The following is a 22,871-nucleotide window of genomic DNA, read 5'->3' as shown; positions in this document are numbered from 1 at the left end:
GACAGCAATTATTGACTATCCTTTCTGTGCTCAGTAAATAAAGGCCTTCATCAACTGATCTGTAAACTTTAGATGTTATAAACTTCAGCCTTAGGAAGAGTCCTTAGTATTTCATCAATAGCTTGGAAAAAGTATTTAGCAAGGCCAAGTTTAAAAGAGTGGGGACAATCTGAATGTCAGCTTCTGAAAGACTTTAAAAGGTAATGAAAAACAGATACTGCTTCACCCCTCTGAGAGCATAAGAGACCTTAGAGCAGCTCCAGTGCCTAAATGGGCTGCAGGAAACATGGAGAGGGGCTTGGGACAAGGGCTGTAGGGACAGGCCAAGGGGAATGGCTTGAACCTGCCCGAGGGGAGACTGAGCTGAGCTCTTAGGCAGAAGCTCTTCCCTGTGAGGGTGCTGAGGCGCTGGCACAGGGTGCCCAGAGAAGCTGTGGCTGCCCCATCCCTGGCAGTGCTCAAGGCCAGGCTGGACACAGGGGCTTGGAGCAAGCTGCTCCAGTGGAAGGGGTCCCTGCCCGTGGCAGGGGCTGGAGCTGGATGAGCTTTAAGGTCCCTTCCAACCCAAACCAGGCTGGGATTTGATGATTTATTTTGCTGAAATACCTATGCACAAAAAAGTACTTGCATGCCTTAAAAACCCTTTTAATTCAAATTGACCAACTCAGAGACAACACATAAGGGAATTAAGACACTGCTTTAACAAACTACAAACCAAAGCGTATCAAAGAACAGCCGAAGGCTACGTGAGTGCAGAAAGTGTGATTTAAATGGTACTTTCTTCCTTTTAAGACATAAACATCCCTACAACACATCTTCATACCTCATTGCTGAAGCACTGAAATGGGTGCCATTTTTCAGTATTATGTTCTATACATCCACCAGTAACTGGGAAAAGCCTCAGGGATTTGAGAAAGTAGAGAAAACAAACCAGCCTGTTTACAGGGATGGTTCATCACCTTGGTTCACAGCAGCTTTATGTAAGAAGAGCTTCACATCACTTGGTTCCTTTGTTGTTTTCCCTTTTATTTCTGTTATACCTTGTAAACTAAATGCTTTATTTTCTCCTTGCAATCATCAAAGGCTCATTTTCCCAATTACTTCATCCTCCCATTGCTCAGGGAACCGGAATACACCGCATATTGACCCTGGTTTCCTAATGGCTCCATTTTTGCATTCAATATTTTAAGTTCAAACCAAAAAGACCCCCTGATTTCTAGGAAAGAATCATAGAAGGTAAAACCATGTTAAACCAAATTCCTCTTTAATGACCTCATGTTCTTGTCTTTGTAGGCTTTCGTATCGGACTGGTCAAGACACAGCTAATTGCGACACATGCAGGAACAGTGCATGCATTATCTATAGGTAGGTTAAAATCCTCCTATTCCCACTTTTCCTGTGTGAAAGTAATGTTTTATTCACTAATGAAGGATCAGTTTTTAGCCTGGGTTTTTCAGTAACACAAACAGAACATAATAAATTCAAGTACCCCACTGAATTAAAGTCAACAGACGCCTGTTTCCAAGTCTAAAACTTTCAGATCAGGTAGTTACAGTCAGTACAACTGCTGTAGCTCCTGGGTGGGAAGTGTTACAAGGTCTGAGCTTCGTTGTCCCATTGCTAGATATGTTTAAGTGTGTTCTGTCCAACAACTCCACATGCTTTAGGCAGGAGTGACTGGACTTGGGAAGTGATTTTGAGACTGGACAGGCAAAAAGAACCAGACACAGACCAAAGCCTACCCTGTCTGCCCTTTTCTGAGGCAACTGCTGCATGGTTTCTTGCTCAGGGCAGCCTGGGAAGGTAGAACACAGCACATTTGCACTGTTCTTATTTCATTAGCTAAAAAAATCCAATTGGAAGTTGTTTAAAAACCTTGATTAAAAGACTTAAAGATTTCTATCAGGTTTAAATCTGATTTAATCATTAACAAGATTTAAAGTTAAGCAACCTTCCAGTTTCTCCCTTTTATACTCCCTGCAAATGAAGTGACTCCAGAAATGCAGATTTCAAGGCTTTCCCTATCAATAGTCTGACAAAACAGCAGGCAGGTCTAGTTCCTGGGTCCCACCAGTGACCTGGAGCTATCAGTGCTGGGCTGTTGCCTGAAGCAAGGTTTCCAGGGATAGCTTTAGCAAAACTCAGCTCAGCTTTCTGACAGATGAGGAGAATATGTGCTGCAGGCAAGAAGAGAGTGCAAAACAGGGGCATTATGACAAAACTGAATTACTGAGACAAGATAAGTAGCCAGAAGGGATAAAGGAGAAATTCACTGATAAAACTACCACTAAACCAGACTGCCTTGTAGGAGTTCCTGTTCCTCCTCAAGTCACTTATGCTACTTCCGTTAGTAAGGGTGCTAAAGTTACTCTTAAACCTTGATTTAATGATGCACACTTCGTCTTTGCAAAAGGTTTGCATGACAAATGCTGAACGGAGCTATGTGGTTTCTCTCTAGGACAAAAGGCCTTTTAGGAACACATACTAAAGCTCAGGTTAAACTGTGCAGCTGAAAACCTGAGTACGTTTGAGGGCCCTGGGCCTTGGAAGCTGTTGGTAAATACCCACGTCAGATTGTTCTGTTTGTCGTAATGTGTGTTTCACTGGCTGCTTTTACAACAGGCTCCTGCTCTGGACCCTCAGCTTTGAGCTCTTTCACCCATACAGTAGATAGGGGACACTTAAGGGAAAGATAACGAATTCCCTTACAGGACAAATCAATGATTTGAAGGGAAAACCTTAACTTCTCCCTAAGTGACTTGGTTTCTTTTTAATTATGATTCAATTTTGAACCCAGTAGCATTAGCAACAGAACATTCAGAGCTGTTTCTAACCTTCAGACTGCAGTGAAGCAGCATCCGAGAGGAGGGATTAAGTTGCCCTACTGACTCCCCAACTGCAGCCTCTGATGTCAAGCGCAGCACAGATGAGAAGCTACAATGCAGAAGCAATCAGTGTAATTAAAGATGACTTTGCAGAATATTAATATGTAGCACAAAAGCCATAGACAGTGGAGGAGGAGACAAAAACCACTTGTACTTTAAAGGGGTTTTAGCTGATCTTTAGTATCCACAATGCCAATACTGTTAGTAACCATTCTAAGAATATAGTTTTGAGAATACAATTATTTTGTATATGAAACTTAAATTTTCTGCTAAAATTCCAAATTTATTTTTATATTCTTTTGCCTTTATATTGAAAAGAATGTATTGCAATTCTTAGTATTACAGGAAAAAGGAAAACCAGGTTACCTCAGTTCTTTTAATAAGTAAGAAACTAATAGAACATGAAACATTATTAAAAAGACAAGGTACCAAAACTTAAACTGCTTTAGATGTGGGTTTCTTGTGGGGTTTTTTTCCCTGTTCCCTATTTCCCTCACAATTCTACTTATTTCTCTAATCAAAAGTACGGTATAGAACTTGTTAGGAACCCTAGACATGGGAGGCCTCGACATCTTCCACCACACAAGACATACCACATTAACTGCATCACACAGCAACTCACTGCTTCCACTCCCAATTAAACACCCAATTAGGCCTGGCCTTTAGAGGGGGAATGGCTCTATCTGGGTAGGAATGGCTGAGGGACCTGGAGGGTTCAGATGGAGAAGAGAGGCTCAGGGGGGACCTTATTGCTCCTTACAAGTGCCTGACAGGAGGATGGAGCGAGGAGGGGCTGGGCTCTGCTCCCAAGGAATGAGGGATGGGACAAGAGGAACCGGCCTCAAGCTGCACCAGGGCAGGTTCAGATGGAGCTGAGGAACAATTCCTGCCCCAGAGGGTGCTCAGGCATTGGAACAGGCTGCCCAGGGCAGGGCTGCAGGCACCGGCCCTGCAAGGGTTCACACACCGTGGAGATGAGGCCTCAGTGCCATGGGTTAGGGGTGGGCTTGGCAGTGCTGGGGTAAGGGTTGGACTTGATGAGCTTAAAGGGCTTTTCCAACCTGGCTGATTCCATGATTATCCTGAAGGCTTCACCAGCCAATGGATTTGGGTAGGGACACGATCAGTGGTGCTGCCTCTTCAAAGCTCTTGGCTCAAACAGCAGAACAACTTCTGTATCAGGCAACAGCATCGCACTAGGTTGTAAAGCCTGAGTATAAAGTTCCAACTACATAGCAGTAGTCTCAAACAGTCAGAAAACAGTATTCAACATCATCTCTTTATAGTATTTCTAGACAGTATTTAAAATATTAGTAAATAATGTGATTAAAGTAGTAAAAATAAAACATTTTATCAAATGTGGAGCTGTGACGTTAATCTATTCTATTACTATCGGTATCTCATAATCCAAGGTTTCCAAATCATCTTCTACCAAACTGAACAAACAATATGCAAAGAAAAGACAAAACCTTTCACATCTATCTATTACAAACTAAAGTATGTTCACCATTTTTAAAGATAGAATGTAAGTGTTACTAAAGTATATTGCCAGGACAAAGGCAACTTAAATACTGATGTCTATCAAAATGCTGCTATTAAGAAGCGATCGCACTGCTATGCAGAGACTGAATCAATTCTAAACCACCCAAACCTGCATGTACTAAAGTCTTCACAGCCTGTTTTATTCTGTAATTATCTTTTAGTGGAACTGCCCTTTCCGCTCCTGTTTAAATTATCATCCCCTGTGAATTGTAATCCTTGAACAGAAATCTGTATGAGAAAAATGGGGCTTCTCTTTTAATATTGTGTGCATTATTCTTAGGCCTTTAGCATGAGTTATTTCCGTGAAGGAGCATCTTGAAGTATTCAGGCTAGACTTCTCTTTAGGCAAAAAGATCACAAGTACTCAATTGCTTTTACAAGGTTATTTTAGCTCTTGTAAGTGAACTTTTAACTAGACCAAATCATGAGCTAATTTCTGCGTAGGGAGAACAGACAAATCAATAATACACTGCTGTATTTATAGAATCACAGATGGGTTGTGTTGGAAGGGATCTTAAAGCTCATCCAGCTCCAACCCCTGTCACGGGCAGGGACCCCTTCCACTGGAGCAGCTTGCTCCAAGCCCCTGTGTCCAACCTGGCCTCGAGCACTGCCAGGGATGGAGGAGTTTTGGTGGGGAGAAATACTCAAAGCTCTTCTCTTATCATTAATTTGGCCGCTTTTTACTCCTTTGAAATGTTGGATTATGCTGGTTGTCAATGCTCAATTTTGTCGTCGATACTGAAGTTACTTGAAGATGTACTCCAAGTACTCAACAGAACATATATTATCAGAATCTCTGCCACGTAACTCTCAATACAACAGTGGCAAATGGAACAGGATTACAATCACAAGTTAATTAGGCAGCACAAGCCCATGTGGAAGTAGTTCACTTGTAAAGGTTAGATATAGTGATGATTATTAACACGCATAAATATGGCAATAAGACAAGTAGACATCAGTCCCTGAGATAGCAAAATCAGGTACCGACATGATAAGAATAGTAATGTCATCTTTTTATTTCCTACCCACACTAATTAATTTACATTCTCTCTCATCTTATCTCTAGACTAAGATGCTTAGCAGTAAAAATGGATCTTAATGGCTTGCTAACACCAGCTGCTTTAGATCCTGGCCTTCGGGATTTGCAGGTTGAAATAGGAAATTCATGAGATCCCTCAAAAGTACAGTCAGCCAGTTTTTGAGTGATTAGTGCTTACCTGGATCCTGCTATTCCAAGCTGTGACATGCCATACCATCCAGTTTATGTTACCCAGAAGGAGACACTGTGACATTCTTTAATTCCGGGTTCACCCAGTGACTTACATGCAAAGAGTTGGGCTGTTCTATAAATGCTTGTAGGATTTGGGCCTTAGCCTTACAAACTAGGTAATAAAAAGGTGAACAGAAGGGGTGTGAATGAAATGAGAAAGGCCCAGGTCAAGCAGGAGGAGAAAGGTTTTCCCTTAAGGCAGAACACAGAGGGCTCCATCCTTGGAGGTTTCAATAGACAAGTGCATAAAGCCCTCAACAACCCAGTCCTGAACCCGAATTCGTCCATCTTGCACATAACATATCCTCTCATTAGCATCTAATAGTCTTAAAATGATTCATGTTAATAACTTGTGACTGTGGCATGAAGAAGAAAACCCATCCGTATTCCTAAGCTTGTTGCTAGATACCCACCCACAGTCCATATGCTTCAACCCAAATGGTTATGACTCCTCAAACTCTGTTTTCAATCCCTTCTACAGCAACAGGATTAGGGAAAGTTCACTCTGCTGCCAGTGTGCAAAAAATAAACTCATCTATTCTCTAAATCATTCAGATAAGCTAGGTCAGCTACTGCAGGCTCAAGTGTTCCAAACTGGCGCTGAATATAGCAAATTAATACACATATTCCTAAGAAAATAAAGAAATTAAACCTCCTCTTAGCCAAGGAATCCAGCAGGTGCTTTAACTAGTGAGATGACCTTTTTGGAAGACCTGTTTCAAACTCTTATAATCCTCTCTTCTCTCTTTTTCCACTATCCCCAGCCTAAACAAAGCTTCACAAGCTTGGACAGTTTGCCCAAGCCATAAGCAGAAAATCCTCCACGGCAATCCCTAATCCACAGCGATAGGATTTAGAAAATGGGATAAGCCAGAGAAAAGCAGCTTGAGGAAGTTGGCCACCTTGTATTCATACCTTGAGCGAGGTGTCCAGAGCGTCCACATTGCCCCTCTACTCTGTTCTTGTGAGACCCCGCTTGCAGCACTGTGTGCAGTTCTGGTGTCCTCAGCATAAGGACATGGAGCTGTTGGAGCAAGTCTGGAGGAGGCCATGAGGATGCTCAGGGGACTGGAGCACCTCCTGTATGAAGACAGGCTGAGAACATTGGGGCTGTTCAGCCTGGAGAAGAGAAGGCTGCGTGGAGACCTCAGAGGAGCTACCAGTGTCTGAAGGGGGCTACAAGGATGCTGGGGAGGGACTCTTCATTAGGGACTGTAGTGATAGGACAAGAGAGAATGGGTTTAAACTGAAACAGGGGAGATTTAGGTTGGATATAAGGAAGTCTTCACTGTGGTGTGGTGAGGCACTGGAGCAGGTTGCCCAAGGAAGCTGTGAATGCCTGAGTATATGGAGTTATTACGGGGGAGGCTTAAAGAAGAGTCAAAACCAGACCAAATTTGTGAGTGGAGAGAACCACATGGCATAGAGAGTATTTCAGGAAAAGGTCATTTTGAGAGGAAACCTGTACAGACTTTGGATGCAAACCCAGCACTGAGCAAAACAGAGCTGTCAGAGCTGAGACAGGTGAGAAAATCAAGGTCATGAATGCAGGAAGCGGAAAGCTCTGCAGGTCAGTAACATGATATAAGGAAGTCATACAAATACACAACACTGGCTGGCTTTAATAGTATTTCCTATGCTTGATATAAAGACCAAAAAAAAAAAAGCCAGCTATAGATAATTTAGGAAGATATGTGGAAAATTACAAAATAAGGAGGTTTTTGGCTTCTTTTTGCAGCACAAAGACTGAAACTTAAGTTTGCAAACAAGCTGCTTGCCTGAACGGAGCAGGTACACGACAAAGCTGGATAAGTGCATCTTGATAGACAAGAACCAATTCTTCTGCAGAATTTACAGTTCTAAATGCTGAAATAATTAATGTTTTCATTCATTTTCAGCAGCAAAATATTTCATTTGGCTGTAAATAGCTGAGTCTGAACTGCTGAAAGTGGGTTTATACAGTAGAGAATGATAATAACATGGGTTCTGTCATATGGACTAGAACTAAGATGTTTTTTCTCTCGAGATCTGTCTTAAATAGGAATTGATTATGAAAAACATCACTCTCTTCAGCAAGGTTCATTAAAAACAATTCATCTTTTACATCAAGTGCTTCTTGAGAGCTCCCCTGCAAGAATCACTTCTGAAAGAAGTAAAAATGAACTGTGCCGGTGCCAGAGCTGAAATGCCTTTTTCTGTCCCCTCAACTTAGAATCATAGAACAGTTAGGGTTGGAAAGGACCTCAAGATCATCCAGCACCAACCCCCCTGCCATGGGCAGGGACACCTCACACTAAACCATCCCACACAAGGCTTCATCCAGCCTGGCCTTGAACACTGCCAGGGATGGAGCACTCACAACCTCCCTGGGCAACCCATTCCAGTGCCTCACCACCCTCACAGGAAAGAATTTCCTCCTTAGATCCAATCTAAACTTCCCCTGTTTCAGTTTTAACCCGTTACCCCTTGTCCTGTCACTACAGTCCCTGATGAAGAGTCCCTCCCCAGCATCCCTATAGGCCCCCTTCAGGTACTGGAAGGCTGCTCTGAGGTCCCCATGCAGCTTCTCTTCTCCAGGCTGAACAGCCCCAACTTCCTCAGCCTGTCTTCATACGGGAGGTGCTCCAGTCCTCTGATCATCCTCGTGCCCTCCTCTGGTACAAATCTACTATAATATATGCCAGGTTCTGCCCAGATTTACATGCCACTTTACATGAGATTTAGAGAGCTCTTAAGGAAGAGTCAACTTGATGCTGAGATTCATTGTACTACTGAAAGCATTTATGTGGTGAGGGATTCGCAATCAACTGATATCCGCATTTTAGCACAACCAAACTCATGACGTTTCAGGGTATTTCTAAGCAGCCAGGATTTGGTTTTGGGACAGCATTACCCTTTAGCTGAGGTTTATAATGTGGCTCCTTTGTTTTACAAGGTAAATGCGAAACAATTTGTAGCATAAATGTTGAAATAAGGGTTGGACGGGGCTTGGAGCAAGCTGCTCTAATGGAAGGTGTCCCTGCCCGTGGCAGGGGGTTGGAACTGGATGAGCTTTAAGGCCCCTTCCAACCCAAACCAGTCCGGGATTCCAGGATATGGTCAGCTAAATAAATGGATGTACACCAGTAGATGTTTTTGTTTCAGCAGTCTGCATTGGGGTTCCTGGCTGCCACCCCATCCTCACAGGTCTTGTAGATGGGAGAGAACCGAGCCTGGGAGCCCTCAAAGAGCATTGCACCACAAAAATGAGGGGAGAAGCAGCATTTGTAGTTTTCAATCACTTCACAGCGCATCTACTATAATCCTCAAGGCCCCCCTAAACAGGAGGGAAAACTTTATCCCATTCCTATTTCTCTTTTGAAATATGCCCTTTTTATGACCTTCCTCTTCCTCTTTCCCTTGCGGTGCAAGAACTGTGGAGATCCAATTGAAGCATTTGTTTTACATCTGAATGTCACAAATTAAGCATCAGATGTGGGTTTAACTGAAATCTTTGTCTTCGTAAGTAATAACTAATTGCTTTTCTCTTCCCATTTTCAGTGTGGAACTGGATTTTAAACAGCAAGAAGATAAACTACAGCCAGTTTTGAGAAAACTTCATCCTATTGAGGAAACTCAGGTTGCACCTTTGCCTTATTCTCAGGAGAGCTACTCCTCCACTCCCAAGCAAAAATCCAAAACTGAATCAAAAAAGCATGGAAGATGGAAACTCTGGTTCCTTTAACCCAAGTCCATGTGGAGTTCAAGGCCTTCTTTGACAAACACTTGGAGTTCTATCAATCCTTGATAAACGGGATCGTGGTAGACTGAGCAGTTACTGGCCAACGTGGTTCTGACCGTTGTGGTGACATCCAGTTCTTACCCTGTGTACCAAAAAGGCCTTTGTACCTATAGACTCCTGTCCAGAAGCAAGGTGTTAAGAGAACCCCTTGCCAACTTTGATTTGCAGTTCACCAATGTGGGATGTAAAACCTGAATTGAAATTTGTACAAAGGTGGAAAGTAAAACTATTCCCCCCCCCCCCTTCTCCTTAGATCTGGAAGCGTCACATTCTAACCTGGTAAATTGTAGGCTGTCATCCTGTACACAGCTCAATATCACTGTTGTTTTCAAGCCTTTTGGGGGTTTGGTTTATTGTCTTTAAACAACAACAAGGGGAGGAAATAACAAAGGCAAGCCTTATGTTTGCAGTGGTCTTCAGTTTTACAAATCCATGTTGATCGGGGAGTGCAGTTTTCAGCACATTTATCCTGGACAAAGCACAATTTTTCATGTGGTCCAAGACCATGACTAGTCTCTAAGATGTGACTCCGTGTGTATCTGCCTTCACGCGATGTAGACTTCAACTAAGGCACCACATCTCGACAGCGCGCCATCACTTCTTATTTAGCTCTGTCCTCATCACCAGAGAAACACGTTTGCTGCTCATCTTCAAGGGGTGAGCAGCCAGAAACCTCCCAAGGTCAGGAGAAGCCTTTAACCACATCACAGGATCATGGCTAAGGGACAGTCATCTGTCCTAGATCTCACTTCTAAGTCTTTTGGTACCCAAAAATGTCTAAATGACACCTTCTGACACATTAACAAACCCAACCCCACAAAGAGAACAACCAAAAGCTCTACAGGTTGTTGGCACTTGCCCTAATTTAATATCTTTTTGTAATGCAGCCTTTGGAAAACCTCTACAACACTGCAGAAGGCACCAGAGAATTTATAGTGTGCATCATGCTTTGGAACCAGTTTGGAAGGAGCCGTAAATTTTAGACACTATTTATTTGCTAAGCTTTTCAGATGGGTTTTCCAACACATCGTAATTTATCTCTCAATCCATTAACTGTACTTGCTAACCAACACACTTAGGGAAGAGATGGGATTCCATCTTTTTTCCTCGTTTTGGGGGATTTTTCCTGAAAATTACACTTTCAGTTTTGCTCTGAATTATAAAACCGCAACTTTTTCCTCCAAGTATTTGCTATTGTCATTAGAATTCCATCTGGCATTATGGAAAAAGTTCCATTTGTGGAAAAATTTCCCATGTTCGAAGTGGCCAGGGAATGGGAATCATCTCCTGTATTTTTAAGGATTTAAGACCATTTGAGTCACAGTGTCATGTGCCACACTGGTTTACTAGGAATTGGTTTGAAATCACATACCCTGCAGCATCACTAAGACACAAACTCTTCAGTCTATAGGTAGAAGAAAAGTAATCATGAGCAGAAGAGTGTGCACATACTGAAACGTTGGAGGTGTTTTGGTTCACACTATTTCTCCTCTTAGCTCAGCATCAAATCCATTAAGGAATATCACTTGCTTTCCCCCCCCAAAGCAAAGAGAAGGAAGTAAAAATGGGAAGAGAAGTGCGGAAGCAGCCTATGTCCAGCTCCAAATCAATCTCAGCATGCTTTAATGGAATAAGGTCACCTTCACAGGTAACCTTCAAGAGGGCTACAAGTTCTTGTACATAGCAACCAAAATCCCCCCATATTTTTGTGAAAGCTGAAGGATTAGGAAGGGGATCCTGTGGACCAGGATGGAAGTGCAATTGTTTCCATGTGGAAAAGAAATACATGCTTCATGTACTTTATATTGTTTATAACTGGAAATGTTTCAGAGTTTACACAACAGCTCATCCAACATGTTTTAGAACCCCAAATATTTCCTAAAAAGAATATATTTTTTCCTAAACAGAAAGAAATAGCAAATATGGACATAAAACTATAACAGTATTCAGTCTTATTTTTACATAGTGTTAAGAATTCATGAACTCATCCATGCAAAAACACCTAAATTGGGTTTTCTTTTCATCAAATCAATGCATCCCTCAATAGCAATCAGTTATAGATTATAAGTGTCACTGAATCAGTAGCTTTTCTCCATAAGCCTGTTCTGAATGTCCTGGTGTGACACAAAACTGAACTGGTTTTATGTTACTGACTCACACAGAGACCAATGTTCTGCAACCCCTTCAAAGGACAGAGGAGAAGTCACTGGTGAAGCATCTCAAGAGCTCAAAGTGGAAGTTCTTGCAGCGTGTTCTCTGCATGGGCAGGTTATTTTCTTAACAAGTTGCAGATTTTTAGTTTTATACATGTTTTTAAGACTGGGAAAGCCAACATCCATCTAGAGCCTTGCTTTTAACAATGACATCTCGGGTCCTGTCCTACCATCCCATGGGATTTGTAATAAAACCTTTTTGCAAGTGTGGAAAACGCATCATATCGTATTACATTTAGAATCGCTCCGGCTCAGGTTAGATAGACACTGAAAGAAAACCCCTCATTCTTTAGAGCTTTTAGTTCCATGTGACTGACAAAGCTATTCTCACCCTAACGTAGGAGACCTTACAAAGTGCAGGTAGGAGGTTACAGCAAAGAAAATGCACCTTTACCTTCCACGTGGCACATAACGCCGCTTTGCCGAGTTCACTGACAACGCCATGCGCTCCATACACTGATTTGCTATATGCACCTCTCCCATCTCATGCTTAATAATGATTTTTAGTCAATAAATACTGCAGTGATTTTCTATTACTTGCTATTTTCTGAGTCCGTATGATTTCCATTGAAGCGGCAGTTACGTTCTTGGGTTTAGAGCTATTAGGAAACGCTATTCCTGTGGGTAGCACTTGTTTTCTTCAAGACAGAAAAAGTCACTGTAAAAATAGTTTAAAAATCAGGATAAACTGAAACAAAATCATGATTAAAACTGGAAAATCCTACCATCGGTACAAAGTGTTTGCTTTTTCTTGCTTAAGATGCAAAACCACCGTCGATGCCTTTTAATTACACTCTTATGTTTTAAAGGTTAATCACTGCTTCAAAATCTAATAGGTTCATTTGTCATGAACACCTTCAAATCAAGCAGGCTGTTAGGTTGCACCATTTCTTTTGCAGCTGTAAAATAGCAGGGATTCTATGTTACTACTGGGATTTGTTAACTGGATTGCCACTAAAAATATGACTGCTACACCGACACCATTCTGCTCCCATAGACAGAAACAGACTGCATGGAACAAGTTTTTAGGATGATCTCAGCATCCATAAAATACAACTGTGACTTCTTATTAAAAATAATTGGAGTGCCAAAAATTTGCTGTCCAGTTGTGGAGGTGAATGCAGTTTGTTCTGAAGAACATGAGTAGGACACACTCCATACCCACTCACTGCGTGGGTGATAGTAGAAGAGTTCAGTGTTAGTGATGGAACAAAAGCACTGCCATCATTCAAATGCCACTTCCACTTTTGTGAAATGAAGGTTGCAATACATAATTTCAGATGGTTTTGATAAGAAATCATGCAATTCACTAAAACTATACATTTTTACACCATAGAGGTCTGGGGAAGAAAATGAAGGTCCCTCCATACTTTGGAACCTACTGACCCCAAACTTCACAGATTTAAGGCACAGAAAGACAGCTTACATCCAGCTTCAACTCCTAAATAACTTCAGCCCCAGAAATCTCTTCAATAACCATCAATAACTTATATTTTACTTAGACCTAGACTTGTATTTTACTGCCTTCCAGAAAGGCATCCTGCCAGGAAGATGACAAGGGACGGAGAATCCACCACTGCCTTTGATTGATCACTTCCCACATCAGTGCCCTGTTCTCTGCTCTGCTTTACACTTGTCACTCTCCAGTGCTGCCACCATCTCCTCTCTCCTTTGACAGATACAAACTTCACCCTACATAGATTCTCCTTCACTGTCACCAAGAGGCATCACTAAATCTTCCAGGCTCAGAACTCACCACAAGCCCCTTTCTCTCTGATGACTTCAGTAGCATTTCTGGTTTGGTTTCATCACGTCCTTGTTTTAAAGTGTAGAGGAGGGGAAATAAGTAAGGAAGTCCTCTCCTGACCACTGCTTCCGAGTCACACATCCTGAGAGTATCTAAAAACCACATTTTATCACGGATCACAGGAGGTGTTCACACTTTGTTCACTGTAAACCACTGCGTGCTCTTCAGAGCTGCTTTTATTAGGGACAGAGTGATCCTGGGAGTCAGGCCACTTCCTACATTCTTTGCTCTTCCATCTGAGAGCTGGACTGTTTTATCATTATCAAAATGGAATTTGATTTGTTCCACCACATAAAGGAACCAAGATGGTTTGTGTAACAGACAGCGATCAGAGAGTTGCACAGCTCTGCCAACTGAAGCATCTTCCAAAAAGCGGCACACACAGGGATCCAAACCCCTCATCTGGATGTCCTTCCTGAAATTAAAGAGTTCAGCAACCAGCTTGTTTTCCTTGGCTTTGGAAGTGAAAAACATGCCAAGCTGATGGCCACAAGGAAGTAGGGAGCAGCTGTGATTCATTTTGGACCTACCATCGTAGCTGGTCAATTCTGATTTACTGAAGGAGGCAATATGCCGACTCACGGAGCACAGCATTCCGCAGAAGTTACTAGGCAAGGAAACAGATGGTTTGAAATTATCCTTCAAGAAAGATTCAAGGAATTATGCTCAGTTTAGGGGTTTCCAGGTAATATTACATTAGGCAGAAGCTCTTCCCTGTGAGGTGCTGAGGCGCTGGCACAGGGTGCCCAGAGAAGCTGTGGCTGCCCCATCCCTGGCAGTGCTCAAGGCCAGGTTGGACACAGGGGCTTGGAGCAAGCTGCTCCAGTGGAAGGGGTCCCTGCCCGTGGCAGGGGTTGGAGCTGGGTGAGCTTTAAGGTCCCTTCCAACCCAACCCATTCCAGGATTTTAAGATTCTAAACACATTCAGTAGGAGACATTTTGTGACCCTCTTATAGGTGACTTCTTGCTGCACCACAAGTTCCAGGCATGTGCAGAAGTAGCCCAACAGCCAACTGATGTGAGCAGCAACTACCCCCAGCCTCACATCAGACACCTCAGCACCCAGAGGCTGCATCTAGTTAGCTACACCACCACAGAGAACCTTCTACTCAGCCAGTAAATGGATCAAGGAAAAAATCACGTGCGAGACTTACAGAGAAAAAAGTAGCCAGAAATAATGAGTATTAAAACAGTGACAAGGTTTTTTCTTGCATGTTAAAGACTCATTTGATGTGGCACCCGGGAAACTGATGTTAATCCCCAAGGATATAAGTTCACTGCTTTCATTGAAACGACCTGTAAGTGGCCAGACTGCGCTTATTCTTCATTAATACACACGCTGGTGACACTGAGGGTTTGGATCTTTCATAAGTTCTTAAGGCTAGAAGAGAGCGAGCACTATCACAGACCTTCACTTACAGTCTTCTTGCTACCAACTCCTGCCAAAAATCAGGGTCAAATCAGGTTTTAATCTCCCACTTAAACTCTATTTATTGGCTACATTTGCTTCTTACAACTGGTCTTTCAAGATAATTCTCTTTGACGGTGTATGATAAAAACAGCTTGTGCTTTTTATCTAGAAACACATTTAAGGAAGCAAACACGTAAAGAAAAGGTGTACAAAGTCAAAAAGCACTACTGGAGAATCTTTCCAGTCTGTTCAACACTGCAGGAAAAGGCACCTCGTGCAATTCAACACGGAGAAGTTGCAATTTAAAGGTTTAACAGACAGAAACTTTGCCACCAATGTGAAATACGGCCTTGAAGAAGCTGAAGAGCAAAACCCTTTAGAAGGTCCTACCCAATACCAATGCCTCCCATATTCTGACCGAGACATATGTGTCAGGTAAGTTTTGAGTAAGATTTCCTCAAATCCTTTCTTATTTTCTGGACTAAGGTGGAACATTCATAACACAGGGAAGCAAATACATTGAAATAGTGGTGCTGGTACTGCCATCGCAGCCTTATGCTGATGGTCAGGGATTTAGTTCAACTCATTCATCAGTGTTCTTCCAAAGGAAAATGACCTGGTAACAGTCACTCAGGATCAGCCATACAGAACCCTCCCCATATGTTACAATGTAGAGAAAGTCCTTGGAATTATTTATGGTAGCTTTAACAGCCTCTAACTGCATATCCTTCTAAAAGCATAAATCCAGCGTCACATCCCTGTTACACCAGCGCATGTAGCAACCCCTCCTTCTGTTGTTAGTGAACAGAAAGGACATCGTATTTAAGGACTCCACCTCCTCTGCCTCCGTTCCAAGACCATTTTCTCTTGAGCACTTCAATTCTTTACAATCCTCCACTGATCACATCGAATTCCATCCTCTCAGAGACACCATCTCCCACTGACCTACCACACAGTCGGAGGCAACACCGATGGAAGTCACGCAAGCACCAAACTCAGAAGCGTGTATAAAGAGTATTATTAAAAGGGAAATCAAAACGATTCCACCAACAACTGTCTTTGGGATTTACAGAGATAAAACATGAAAGTTCACCCATGCAAAATACCACAGTTGTTCCATAGGGATTAGAACTGAGGTTTATAAAGAATGGAAATCAAACAGGGTTGATTGCCACTATAAGGGGATTGTGAATGTGTCTCTATATTGCTGCCAAAGAGAAAAGAAGTCTTCTCTTGGTCGAAAAGGACCACGTCTTCCATTTGTTTGACCTCTTCAAAGCAGGATGCTCAGAGGAATGCTTCCAGAACTGAGCTGAAAGCGTAATCTTTATATATATAAAAATAATATATTTATATTTATATATATAAAATATATATATATATTTTATTTCACTCCACAGGAATAAATGCCAATTTCTCACCATTTCTGATCCAAGGTAGATTTTTAATATTTAAAGTGTGTTATGCAACAGCAGTTTTGGATGCAGATGCCCTAAGCTCAGTATTTCAAGGTGAAAACACTCCAGCTTTGGTACACCACTATAGCTATATTTATGTAAGGAACAATTTGCTACGTCCTGTATCTTACCTCTTTTGACAAGGTTATCCTTGCTTGAACTATGCCTCTGTAAGATCCTTTATTTGTAACATTCCTTCCTCCTACTCCTCCCTCTATGGTTCATTCCCTGATAAAATCTCCAGGTAAAACTCTGCTAGCATTGACAGAAGAAAATTAACGCATAAATTCAACCTGATTCTGATCCAAGAGAGGTCAGACTCTTGACTGCTCATTGTCATTCCATTTACTCCCCCTACTTTGCTGACACTACAAAAATGAAGTGGTACCTGTTGATCACAGGGCATCCTTTCAAACACAGACTGAATTTTAAGCTAGGAGTAAGTACTCATGGAAAATACCCAGCCCCATTAACACTCATCCCATAATTACAGAGTATGCAGATAGAGCGAGTTCAAGCTGTATTCATGAGCACTACAGATATTCTTAATTACAACTGCACTTAGTTAAAACATACACAGGATTTTATCAGATATAATTTGATAAATGCAAAAGGAATAATTAAAGTTGTTAAATATCATCTAAGGCACGTTCGTCAAAACAGTAATTATTCACATTCACACTGTAACTGATGAAGTTTCCTGTAGGTATTGCTTAGAAGACTAATCCTTCTGTGCTACTTCCAACCCAAACCAAGCCAAACTGAGGGAAGTGGTAAAGTCTTGTACCCTTATACGGAATTAATGTATCTATTCTGCATATTATTAATGATTCCTGTGGTAACACACAAAGTAACAATAGCAAACCTTTTGACTTCCTTTCACTGTTACTGCATCCCAGCACTAGAATATTCTGTATGAATGACCTCTACTCATCACCATTTCTTGCTCCGACAATAGACCTGGTGATCTATTATCACCTTCTCACAATAAAAACCATCAGTACAAATCAAATTGATGACTGAAGACGAAAGAAAAGTTAGTGGGTGACGCACTAAAGACAAAAATAAGACTTTAGGATGTTTGCCAACACAAGCACCACCGCGAGCCAAGTAAATGGGACACCAGTAGGCAAGATATTATGAGCAGGCTCTGTCCTCCGCACAAGTCAAATACTGTGTGCAATTACAGAGAGAAATACAATTAGAAAAGAAATAGATCACATAGAGAATGGACTCGGATACCTGGCTAACAAACAAACTCATTTTCAAGAAAGAAATCATTGCATCAAACCAAAATGAACTAAATCAATGTAGACCAGAAGGATGACTACACAGACAGATGAAAAACCTGGTCCACTCTGACCAATTTCCTGTGCATCAGTTGCCAGATGCAGACTCATAAGGAAGAATACCAGGTAAAGGCAAACACACAGTAAGCCTCCAAAACCACACTAAGATCTATCCATGGTTTAGATATCAATAGGCCGAGCTAATTTGCATTATTTAGACCAATATTATTGATACACTTTAAATTCAAATGCCGTAATTCAAATTACATTTGCAAAACGTAAGAATTTGGGGCTTTATACTTCAGCCATTCAAATACAACCACTACCTTAGTGTCCTCAGCTGTAAGTCCAAAAACGCAGGTAAATCCTTGCAGGGTGAAATGATTGCTAATAACAAACACACGGCTCTTATTTCCACACTTTTCAACTGTCTAATTACAAATAGCACGTCATTTTGGCTAACAGAGACATCTCACATCTGGCTCATCACATGGCCGCTGAGGTTTTGAAGTACTTCTTTCTCCCCCTATGTAAACCACCTAAAAAAATAATCACAAGCCAGTTTCACAGCTTGCTGAACACAAAGACAGTTACAGATGGTTTTGATTGCTTTGGGTCACCTGGGATTGAAATCCTATTACAGTCAGGTTCCAAAAGATGTGACAGAGGTATTTAAGTTTACATCAAGAGACACTTACAATGAGCTCGGAATCACGTCCCATGGAAATGACTGTTCTGTTTACTGTCCTCAATAGCTTCTCCATGATTATCTGGACATGTCGTTGCGTTGGCCCCTAAGGAAAAAGAATAAATTAGTGGTAACTAGATGCAACAGACACCAATACAACTGAACTACTTCTGTTTGCCTTTAAATCTGTCTTGTGGAAGTTAAATAAAACACTGCTGTTGATCAAAAGCAGAAAAATCAAGTCTCCCATTTTAACAAACACCACGTAAAGTCTGTTTTATTAATACATGTCACTGATAAGCTGACACGTAGTGTTAGTTATTTCAATGAAAAGCAAGTCCCTGGAAATCTAGCAAACCTCATGGCATTTAGTTACCTCAGCATTTTATCTTCCCAAGTCATTTTTCCAGCATCCAAAGCCTACAGGCATTACCCCTTCTTGGGGCTGTTCTGCAACAGCCCAATTAGAGGAAACAGGAAAGCAAAGCCCAACGCTTTGGTTGAGGAACTGCAATTTCAGTCAATTGTTCCAAATTAATATTTGTGTTCAACTTCAGAGTTGAACACGAAACATTCAGTGCAACCAGCTTTTAAGAACGAGGTCAGAAGGCCTCATGCAGAATGATGCCTACAGGAACCGAAGCCAAAAAACACATAAGAGAGAAAGAGATGAGCTCTGCTCCGACTTGTACTTTATAAACAGGCTTCTTCGTAGCTCTCATTAGTCTGAAGGAGATGATTTCAAAAGGGGTCCGTGAGTGGCAAAGGGGAAACAATTCCACATCCAACGTTTGTGTTTTCCCAGACACTCATCTAAAGCAAACAGTGCCTTCGCGCTGATCCTTGATGAACCAAACATCCTGACCAACACTGTCCTTCTTGCCCTGGATCTGTGTAATAACCCACATCTTATCACTGGATTATGCTCAGTTACCAAAGGCTGGATACCATGAAAAGGAAAGATTAAACTCTTAACAATATCAATTTATTAGCTATACAATATCTGCAAAAATGTGATTGGATAACAGCGCTACACTGGATGTGCCTCAAACAGTAGGAACCATCCTGAGATGTCACACAACACATCCTCATCGCTGGATACCTAAGAGGAAGACTTAAGAGACACTGGTTTGGGGAATAAACAATAAAAGAACATCTAAGCCATCAGGAGTTACCTGCTCAATTCATTCCACTAAGATCCATTTCTTTTAAGTGTTAATCATCACAGAACCGCACAATACTCACCACATCCTTCTTGTATAGCACTTCCAGGATGTTACTCAGCAGCTGGCAACAAGCCTCCAAATCTTCTTGTCTTTCCAAGTGATACTTCAGCTGATCTGTCATTGTTGGCAGCAAGATTTCCCTGCAGTCTGCACACAAAACACAAGGTTACATACGCAGCTTTAAATAACTTCATAGCGCTGCCTAAATAGCCAAGCTGCTTCAGTGCTTACACAAGATTAGAGAACCTGGGAAAAGATGATAACTTCCAGATTTCCAGTCACTTTCCTTTCAACCAAAAGCATAAAAAGCTGCAAAAACTGTGAGCAAGTGAAAATGAAGTCATGAAGTTAAGAATGCCTGGATAGGAGCCACCCTCCCACCCATCCCAGTTCTGCAAAGTACTTGAGTGGTCCCACTGAAAGAGGTAACTGGGAAAGGGCAAACTGAGATATAAAGCATACGTTCTTCCCTGTGAGGGTGCTGAGGCGCTGGCACAGAGAAGCTGTGGCTGCCCCATCCCTGGCAGTGCTCAAGGCCAGGTTGGACACAGGGGCTTGGAGCAAGCTGCTCCAGTGGAAGGGGTCCCTGCCCGTGGCAGGGGTTGGAGCTGGAGGAGCTTTAAGGTCCCTTCCAACCCAAACCAGGCTGGGATTCTGTGACTCCCAGGTGATCACAGCCTTCAGCCTCCTACAGAGAAGGGAAGAGTTCTAGGAAAAGCAGCTCCACAATCTCACCCCTCGGGCAAGACACACAGCACAAAGGCTGGTAATCCTGCTCCCACAGACTGCACAGTGCAGAAAAGTAAAGGCCACTGACTGAAAAACAGCAGCGAGAACCTGTGCTATAATGCAGAAGAGAGAGCACTCCACCTCCACAAGATGTTAGAGAGGAGCTGAAAGACTCATCCTCATTCTGCCTTGTAAACTCACGCATACAGAATAACAGTGTTCAAGTATACCCAACCTCTAGTAGATCAAGAGAACTACTCGTCCGTCTTAAGTCACTTACATAAGTACAATGCACAAGTAGCCTCTCATTCAAAGAAAGTTCTTTGCAGAGTGTAGAGACAGGGCTTGGAGCAAGCTGCTCCAGTGGAAGGTGTCCCTGCCCGTGGCTGGGATTGGAACAGGATGAACTTTAAGGTTCCTTCCAATCCAAACTGTTCTATGATTCTATGAGGTCATATTTTAACTGCATCGTATCTTGATTACTTACATGTACAAAAGAAGAAAGTTTAACCTTCCTCAGCCTGCCTGCCACAAACCCCTCCTGGCCCTGATTAATGGGCAACCTTGATAAATCCATAGTCTATAACATTAGTCTCCTGCTCTAAAGCCAGCCCTGTGATAGCTCACGAGGATGATACACAATGATTACAGACAGCAGTAATTTGACATCTGTTCTCTACTGCTCAAGTCCAACCCCCAGTGATTAATGCCACAGGAATGTGCAGCAAGAATAAAATATTAATCTTTATAAAAGGATGCTCAGGAGGCATCAGCAGCTCTGGAGCATCCGAGCAAAGTCTTCCAATGAAACACTGGCACCAGAACTCTGCTGAAGCTAAACACATGCAATACATTTATGTCAATTTAAAAACATTTCATTTGGAGGGACACTGGCAAATGCATTTCTTTATTTTATGGCTCATTTAGTTAATGCAGCCAGGAAAATACAACCTGTGCTTACTAACCTTGCTTCCACTACACAGCACGGGGACAAAGATTGCCATTTCAGTCGTAATACAACAATGAAGGGGGCCTATAAGGATGCTGGAGAGGGACTCTTCATCAGGGACCGTAGCAATAGGACGAGGGGTGATGGGTATAAACTGAAACAGGGGAAGTTCAGGTTAGATCTAAGGCAGAAGCTCTTCCCTGTAAGGGTGCTGAGGCGCTGGCACAGGGTGCCCAGAGAAGCTGTGGCTGCCCCATCCCTGGCAGTGCTCAAGGCCAGGTTGGACAGAGCCTTGGGCAACATGGTCTAGTGTGAGGCATCCCTGCCCATGGCAGGGGGTTGCAACTAGATGATCATAGAATGGTTTGGCTTGGAAAGGGCCTTAAGGTTATTTTAGGATTATTAAGGTCCCTTGCAACCCAAACTATTCTATGATTCTATTATAAGAACTCTCATAAACGCTATATGCCGTCTACGCATATTTAATAGACTAACAATTTCCTAATGGAGAAATCACTGGATTTCCTAACTAAGAGTGCAGCAGCTACACAGCTCACTTGGTAATTAGCTGGAAGTCATTTGTAAAGCAAAGCAACAGAGAATACAAACAACTCCATAGGACAAAACAAATCAGACAAATCACTATTTACACAAACCCAAGCTTGTGACGTTTGCAAGGATGAGACACAACCACCCCCCGCGAGCAATTACACACGGAGAGCTGAAAACATGCATCAGGTTATTAGAAACTGCTCCGCACTCATTTATAAATTCATACTTACATTTAGACATACTCACACAGGAGATTTTTACAACACAATCACTTCAGGTGCTACCTTAAGGAAATGCTGCTTCGGTCTGGGGTTTGAAGTGAGTGGGGTTTGGAAGGGAGAGGGACACGAAAGGAAGAAGACCTGCAGGGTTGGACTCAAGCAAAAGCTTTACAGAAAAGGACTGTGTGTGCATTGTTGAAATCCCCCATGAGAACAGATTGTAACAGATTAATGTAAATTATTGTGGTAGGGGATAAGTGTTACTTAATATCTACCTTTAATTCTATATAGTTTTATGTAATTATTATATATTCATAGATACATTTATACAGATACATACAGTATCACATTTGTATGGTGTACGTAAGCAGATATTAATATGCTTATGTCCTAAGCCAAATACATATATATTTGTCCACACCAGTACATTTAAGGCTGTATTCAAGTCTCAAAATGAAATAACTTGCTGCTTCAGGATGTTAATCACCGGCAATTTAAAATGCTTTCGTGCATGCAAGAAGCTGCATCCCAAGTAGCACAGATGAACACTGGGGTGCTTCAATGACCCTCTGGAAGCATCCAGCCCCTATGGAAAGGGCTTCTCATGATCTTAAAAGTCTTTTCCAACCTAGCTGGTTGTATGATCATTTTCCTCTCTACAAAACTCAAGGAGCAGGACAGAACCAAATGAACTCCTCCGAAGCAGAGACTGCACGTCTCCCTGTTCATAACTATCCTTTATCCTCATGCTATCTCTGCCTGGGCAATATCATACAACCACAGAATGGTTTGTGCTGGAAAGGACCTTAAAGCTCATCCAGTCGCAATCCCCTGCCATGGGCAGGGAC

The 22,871-nt window shown here is 42.1% G+C and overlaps 2 protein-coding genes across 4 annotated transcripts in view; one reads left to right on the top strand and one right to left on the bottom strand.

Annotated features, from left to right (window-relative positions):
• Positions 1 to 12,418, top strand: part of INSYN2A (inhibitory synaptic factor 2A) — a 47,565-nt gene extending 35,147 nt beyond the window's left edge. For both annotated transcript variants that reach the window (XM_065672476.1, XM_065672477.1), the window contains exons 3-4: positions 1,294 to 1,365; positions 9,241 to 12,418. In XM_065672476.1, coding sequence (XP_065528548.1) covers positions 1,294 to 1,365; positions 9,241 to 9,424 — 256 coding nt within the window. In that variant the 3' untranslated portion in view covers positions 9,425 to 12,418. The remainder of the gene's footprint in view (positions 1 to 1,293; positions 1,366 to 9,240) is intronic.
• Positions 1 to 22,871, bottom strand: part of DOCK1 (dedicator of cytokinesis 1) — a 320,534-nt gene that overhangs the window by 210,640 nt on the left and 87,023 nt on the right. For both annotated transcript variants that reach the window (XM_065672474.1, XM_065672475.1), the window contains exons 26-27: positions 19,592 to 19,719; positions 18,357 to 18,452 (exon numbers count right to left, since the gene is read on the bottom strand). In XM_065672474.1, coding sequence (XP_065528546.1) covers positions 18,357 to 18,452; positions 19,592 to 19,719 — 224 coding nt within the window. The remainder of the gene's footprint in view (positions 1 to 18,356; positions 18,453 to 19,591; positions 19,720 to 22,871) is intronic.

This window comes from Lathamus discolor, chromosome 3, assembly GCF_037157495.1.
Source record: "Lathamus discolor isolate bLatDis1 chromosome 3, bLatDis1.hap1, whole genome shotgun sequence".
Lineage (NCBI taxonomy): Eukaryota > Metazoa > Chordata > Aves > Psittaciformes > Psittacidae > Lathamus > Lathamus discolor.
The sequence above is the reverse complement of the archived record's forward strand: the minus strand, read 5'-3'. Positions and strand labels throughout refer to the sequence as shown.